At 34.8% G+C, this 7,118-nt stretch overlaps 1 protein-coding gene across 2 annotated transcripts; it reads left to right on the forward strand.

Moving 5' to 3' along the window:
• The first annotated feature begins 309 nt into the window (after window positions 1–309).
• Window positions 310–6,501, forward strand: LOC145105579 (SNF2 domain-containing protein CLASSY 3-like). 2 transcript variants are annotated; one of them, XM_079042663.1, is made up of 13 exons: window positions 310–530; window positions 1,509–1,598; window positions 1,686–1,790; window positions 1,868–1,969; window positions 2,057–2,161; window positions 2,257–2,361; window positions 2,450–2,560; window positions 2,847–2,948; window positions 3,138–3,326; window positions 3,406–4,055; window positions 4,127–4,288; window positions 4,376–4,673; window positions 4,755–6,501. In XM_079042663.1, exons 1-13 carry the CDS (start codon window positions 464–466, stop codon window positions 6,200–6,202), a joined length of 3,534 nt encoding a protein of 1,177 aa, XP_078898789.1. In that variant the 5' UTR covers window positions 310–463; the 3' UTR covers window positions 6,203–6,501. The 2 variants fall into 2 exon arrangements, with proteins under 2 accessions (XP_078898789.1, XP_078898788.1); XM_079042662.1 differs by having other exon boundaries at window positions 4,376–6,501.
• Window positions 6,502–7,118: the final 617 nt, after the last annotated feature.

The raw sequence follows: 7,118 nt of genomic DNA on the forward strand, positions 1-7,118 counted from the left end.
TATAAAATAAAAATAATAAATTACTCCAAATCATAAATACTAGTTCTGTAATTTATTCTGATTTTAAACAAGAAAGTGGAAACCTTTGCCAAAGACCATTTATGTAATTTAGTATTTTACAATGATTTTAAACACGAAAGTGGAAACCTTTACCAAAGACCATATTTTGAAGAAGATTTGTATTTTAAGACTAAAACAGTAAAATCTGTAAAAATCCTACCGCATATATGGAAAAGTTTTATAATTTATATATTGTCATTAAAAAAAGATCACATCAAATTTATTGATGTACCCGCCGTTTTTAGCAAACATCTCCCTCACATACTTTCATTAACACGCTTTATTACTTCATCTCTCCGACCCTTCATCTATCTCATTCCCTATTGCTCAAATCTATCCACCAACAGAAACCCTCAAAACGATCATATAACCCTCGAGCATCCGTGTCTGATTCTTGATTACAATGAACATATTCAACTCACCTGTGGCAAAAAGAACTCGGCTACAATGGCAACTGCTTTATGCTCAAGGTACTATCTTCAATGTTCTTGATTGTTTAATGAGTTGTTTCTATTATGATATGATTATTCAACGCTGATAGAATAATATTTATGGGTCTTTTTTCCAAAACCTGTTCCTTATAACTTCGGTCTCGGATGATTGCTCTGTTTGATGGTTCTTGTTTAGGGTTTAATGGATCAAATGCAGGGTCTTCTGAATATGGTTCTGGACAAAAACTTCTTGATGTCGATGATTATTCGATTGATAAGAGAGCATCTAAAAAAGTTACTCTTAATATAACAACACCAACAACTCCAAATCATTGACGCCCCTGTTTCTCCCAAAAATATGAATGTATGTATGTGTATATAAATGTATGATTGTATGGATATATGCCACTAAAAGAAAAACAAGCATTGACGGAACATTCCGTCGCTAAAAACCCAATATAAGAAGTTTTACAAAGTAGCGTCGGATTAGTGATTAATATGACAGCAGAACTTCTGCTAATCCATTGCTACATGTTCAAATCAATGGCGGGATGTTGACAGAAACTTCATTGCAAAAAGTGACGGACTATATACACATCCTTTTGTTAAATAGCAACGGATTTATCCTTCCCTGTTCTGTGTCTTAGTGTTATGATCATCTTTGCTGATAATCTGACTAGCGACGGAATATCCATTATCTAAAATGTCTGTCGCTAACTTTTTAAAAGCCTAATTCTTCTGATTAACGGTTATGTCTTTTCTAGAGTGTGGGTGCATTAATTGAAATGTGCAAGAATGTATGCATGTATCATGTATGTGTATGTAATAAATGTGGTGATTATATGGATACATAGATGCACTTATTGATGTTTACAAGAATGAATGTACGCATATATGTATTTGTTTATGTGTATATAAATGTACGATTATATTGATGTTGTGTTTGTATTTTTGCAAAAATGGTGGGTTTTTTTGCTTGTATTGCTTTTGACTGGATCATGATAATGTTTTATACAGTATCCGGAGGCTCTTGTAGATCAAAGAGAAGAGCAGTCAGTGAAGCCAAGAGGGTTGATGAGTTGGAAGAGGAAAAAAGCAGTGAAAATGGTATGTTTTGAAGAGGATCTTCTTTATCTGTCGACATATATTTTCTCTAATCGTTTGTCTTCCTTGGATTATGTAACTTTTTTGTAGGATCGAAAGGCTCTTCTAGATCAACAAGAAGAAGACTTAATGAAACTAAAAAGGATAAAGAATCATTGGTTGATGAGTCGGAAGAGGAAGAAAACAATGAAAATGGTACGTACGTTCTCAACATATGTTTTCTAGCTCCATTTTTCTTAGTTCGATTGTATAATATGTTTGTATTTATTTAGCATCTGAAGGGTCTAGTATATTGAGATTAAGACATGATGAAGCTGTGAGGGTCAATGAGATATGGATTGATGATTCGGAAGAGGAAACCAATAATGAAAATGGTACCTTTTCATGAAGACCTCTTTTCTTCAACACTTGTTTTTTAGCTCCATTTTTCTTGGTTTGATCATTTAGTATGTTTTATTTAGCATCCAATGGCTCTAGTATATCAAGAATAAGAGGACATGACGAAGCTGAGAGGTTTAATGAGATATTGCTTGATGATTCGGAAGAGGAAACAGACAATGAAAATGGTACACCTTTTCATGAGGACGTTTCTATTTCTCAACATTTGTTTTCTAGCTAGCTCCATTGTTCTTAGTTCGATCTTATAATATGTTTTATTTAGCATCCGAAGGATCTAGCATATTGAGAAGAAGACATGATGAAGCTAAGAGAGTCATTAGTGACACATTGCTTGATGATTCAGAAGAGGAAACAAAGAATGAAAATGGTACCTTTTCATGAGGACCTCTCTCTTTCTCAACATTTGTTTTCTAGCTCCATTTTCTTAGTTTGAACGTTTACTATGTTTTATTCAGCATCAGAATCCTATAGTATATTGAGAGGAAAAGGACATGAGGAAGCCAAGTGGATTGATGATGATGAATTATTTGTTGAGGATTCTGAAGGAAAATCAAACAATGAAAATGGTATCTAAACTGATTATTGCAATTTGAAGTCACAATAATAAGCATTTTCTAGTGTTTGACAAAACTCTATGCTTTTGATTCAATCATATTAGAGAAACAAGTAGGGAGTTGTTGTAAGAACAATAATTATTGTGGTAAATGAAAAATTATACAACTATTCCTAGCTTTAATCGACCAATATCTAAATCTGATCTTCCAAATTGTTGTAATCACTTTGAAAGATGCATATTCAAACGCCCCATTTGTATCTAATGCATTTTCTTGGGTTGTTTGATGCTTTATTTAGGATCCGGAGGCACCTCTAGATCAAATTCAATACTCATGACATTAAATAAGCATGGTGAATACTCAGTTGATGAGTCCCAAGAGAAAGGAAGCGATGAGGAAGGTAAGTCTTTTCTTTTATGTTATTTTGTGGGTCCCACAACATTGAAATGTGAAAAACGAAAGCAAATAAAACCTATTTAACAAAATTCTAGTCTGTTTATAACTTTAAGGTCTCTACCTCCCTACAAACCATTTATCATAACGTTTTCTTTGCAATTTGCCTACTGAATTTTCTTGAAATTCAATGCAGAATCTCATCATACAATGAAAGAAACAGATGGAGATAAGGAAAAAAATAATATTGGGTCTCCAAAGATTGCAATGAAGCACCATGATTATGGTTCAGCAAGTTTCTTTAAAACTGGGACTCACACGTACTTCCTCTACTCCTCGGATGACTCAGATTCAGATGATACAGCTGTAATTCCTGATGAAGAAGGTAATATTTCTTAATTCTTGCTCTATCATGTTTTTCCTCTTTTAAATCATATTTCTTCTAACGCATAAAATGGAAGCAGAGGCTGATGAAGATATTCCAATATCCTGCAAATATCATCAAGAAATTCAAAACCTGTCTAGTGAAGATGATGAAGATGAGCCATCTAGTAGTTCTAGCGAAAGTGAGAGTGATAACTTGGACAATTTCGAAATTTTGCTACAAAACAAAAGACACAACCAGCCCACAAACATGAAAGAATCTCCAACGAAAAACACAAGGGAAAAAATTTGGTCTGGATCAGTTGACAGAAGAGAGAAGAATCATTCAGCATCAAAAACGAATATGAAAAAACCAAATCTTAAACCGATGAATGATTCTACTATGCGTATCAACACTCATGAAAAAACGTATGCAAAAGTTAAAGAAAGCAATCATTACAAAACAGTTGATAAAGCAAATGCTGTCAAAGATCAAGAATCTTTGAAGCCTAGAAGAGCTCCACGAAAAGATGATGGTGTCTTTGTAGAATCTCTTTTGGATTCAATCATTAAAAATGGAGTAGTTCATCACAAAGAGGGTGACAATTGTCTTCCTTTACGATTCAGATTTGATGATAGTGAACATGAGTCCTCAAGTCAAAAAAATGATGAATCAGACATGGAAGGATTATTTCAGGAGATGGACTTTGCTCTCACTTGTGAAGAAATAGGTTCCTATACAACTCCAATGGTTAGTTTTCTTTCTTAATTTCTTCCATATTTACTGTAAAATTGAGCTTGGAACTATCTTTCATCATGAAGGTTAAAAATAGAGAGAAAGATGTTGATGAGACTGAAACAAATCCTTTCAAACAATGTCAAAAGGGGGAGCACAAAGATGCATACTTTGAAGAACAAATAGGCTTCAGATGTGGTATTTGTGGAGCTATCATTCTGGAAAGCAGATATGTGATACCAAAGCTAGTGAGTGACTTGTAAATTGCAATCTTAATGTTTTTTCATCATCACCATGATTAATTTATGAATTAAACAACTTCCATTGAATTGCAGGCAAACTATGCACCCGATAAATCAAAAAGAAGTTATCATTTTAACGAGCAACAGTTGTCTACTTCAGAAAACATGTATTTTGAAGCTCCAGATTGGAACCCTCTTGACATTTACAAGCAAAGTAAAGGCACAGTCTGGGAACTAATTCCTACCAGCATTCGAGCACATTTGTATCACCATCAACAAGAAGGGTTCAAGTTTTTGTGGAAAAATTTGGCGGGAACAATTGAGCTTTCAAGAATACATAAACTTGATCCACGTGGTGGTGGATGCATCATTTCACATGCTCCTGGAACTGGTAAAACCCTGTTGACCATTGTGTTTCTTGAGTCGTTTCTTAAGAAATTTCCAAAATGTTTACCTGTTATAGTTGCTCCAGTGAGCATGCTTCTAACATGGGAAGCTGAATTCAAGAAATGGCAAGTTGGGTTTTCATTTCTGAACCTCAACAGTTCTGATATTTTGAGCAAGGATAAGGTGAATGGTAAGTTAAAATGTGGTAAAGATTTGATACGTGCAATGAAGATAAGTTGTTGGAGTAATGGTGGAAGTGTTCTTGGAGTGAGCTACAATCTGTATGAAAAACTAGCTGGGAACACAAAGAACAAGAATCTTGAAAAAATGGGAGATGTGTTACTCGATAAACCTGGATTAGTTGTTCTTGATGAAGGCCACACTCCCCGTAATGAAAGAAGCAATATTTGGAACGTGCTTAAGAAGCTTAAAACAAAAAACCGTGTGATTTTATCGGGAACACCGTTTCAAAACAACTTTAGGGAGTTATTTAATACGTTGCATTTAGTAAGGCCAGCAACTGCGAAAGATATCATGAACCAAAAGATCTTTGCAGAAATGATGATTCGTTATAGGAACAAAAAGAAATCCAGAAGTGAATCTGCAGCTTCAGGAGATATAGAAAAACTCAAAGCGATCATTTCACCTTTTGTTCATGTACACAAAGGAAAGATTCTCGAAAGCAAGCTTCTTGGTTTGAAAAGCAGTGTCATTCTTCTGAATCCACCTCCGCTTCAAAAACGTTTAATTAAAAATTTGGGAAGTTTAGCAAAGACTTTTGAGTATGAACATAAGGTTGCTTTGGTGTCTGTTCATCCATCTCTGATCCTTCATTGCTCGTTGTCTGAGAAAGAAAAAAACTCGATAAACAAACAAGAACTCAAAAAGGTGAAACTTAAACCTGATTTTGGTGTCAAAACAAGGTTCGTTACGGAGCTCATTCGCCTAAGCGTGTCATTAGATGAAAAAGTTTTGATCTTTAGCCAATTTATCGAGCCGTTAAAGTTGTTAAAAGACCAAATTGCCCTTGTTTTCGGCTGGAACGAAGGGAGGGAGATCATGATCATAGAAGGAAGGATACTTCAGAAGCAAAGGCAAACAATCATAAACAATTTCAATGATCCCAACAGTGAAGTTAAAGTTTTGTTGGCATCTACAAGATGCTGTTCTGAAGGGATTCATCTTATTGGTGCTTCGAGGGTGGTTCTTTTGGATGTTGTTTGGAACCCTTCTGTGGAAAGACAAGCTATTAGTAGAGCATATAGGCTAGGCCAGAAGAAGGTGGTGTACACTTATCATTTGATGGCATCTGGCACCACTGAAGAGGAGAAGTATCATAGACAGGTTGAGAAAGAGCGATTAGGCGAGCTGGTATTTTCTTCATCTGCCATGGCTGGTGAGGAACTGAAGAACAATGAGAAGGTGCATGCTACCAAGCTCAATGATAAGATTTTGCAACAAATGGTTCATCATCAAGAAATCAACACTATGTTCAAGGAGATCAGGTACCCTGAAAAACACACAACCATTTGATTATAAGCTCTTGTTTTGAGGCACCCTTTTTGAGATCTTGAATCAAGATCTTAGTACCATCACTTAAATTTTGTTTTTGTTTTATACATATTACAGACACAAGATTCAGTTTTTGTGCAGTTTATATATATTAATTTTGGCTGTTTTGTAGCTTACTGAATCCTTGTTAGTTTGTTTTTGGAAGTTATAAAAATGTTCCTACATATGTAATTTGCTGGACAGTACTGATATTCTGAACTATGGGGTGTTTGTAAACAAGCAAATACCGAATATTTTGTATATTCATATACACTGCTGCATAACAGATTATAATATAGATTTCTTTTCTATTGTATAAACTAATCTACCTAAAGTTATGGAGATAATATGGGGATCTATACTGACATTTTGCACCGAAGGATAAACTGATCTACCTTAAGGTATGAACCTTTTGTGAAGTTTCTTGAAAGTCATCCTATGTATGCGTTTGCATGATACCCCACAAAACTCTTTCCTCAACATCTTACTGGATTCTGGTACACTTTGAGTATATGGAAGATACTCAAGCCCTAAATAGTTCTATTGTCAATGTGATGCATACTATTCAAATTACATGTTCATTACTCAGGGGTGCTTTATGATTGCCTTTATATCATAAATTTCATGTAGAAGCTATTGAGAGGTGAGAGGTCAGTAGCGGATCCAGTCCATAAATTATGTCCATACGCACTAGCGATCAACTATGTAGTTCAGGTTGAGTCAAAGTGGTAAAAGTAATCGCCTAATCGGGTTGGGTCGAACCAGTGATTTTCCATTCCAAAACTAAGATTAAAAAATTCACAAATTATCTATGATCAACAAAAAATGTGTCTAATCAACCTTGTATCAAAGTGTATTTGGCCCTACCTATACATACAATTCAACATTATTTGTACCC

Source organism: Lactuca virosa, chromosome 4 (genome assembly GCF_052849685.1).
Source record: "Lactuca virosa cultivar CGN04683 chromosome 4, Lactuca_virosa_CGN04683_v6, whole genome shotgun sequence".
Classification (NCBI taxonomy): domain Eukaryota; kingdom Viridiplantae; phylum Streptophyta; class Magnoliopsida; order Asterales; family Asteraceae; genus Lactuca; species Lactuca virosa.

What these genes read in the sequence shown, in the direction of transcription:
- LOC145105579 (XM_079042662.1), top strand. Translation starts at nt 464, where the DNA reads ATGAACATATTCAACTCACCTGTGGCAAAAAGAACTCGGCTACAATGG. An exon ending in GGAAACCAATAATGAAAATG is followed by an intron (nt 1,970 to 2,056) that starts GTACCTTTTCAT and finishes TGTTTTATTTAG; the next exon opens with CATCCAATGGCTCTAGTATA. An exon ending in GGAAACAGACAATGAAAATG is followed by an intron (nt 2,162 to 2,256) that starts GTACACCTTTTC and finishes TGTTTTATTTAG; the next exon opens with CATCCGAAGGATCTAGCATA.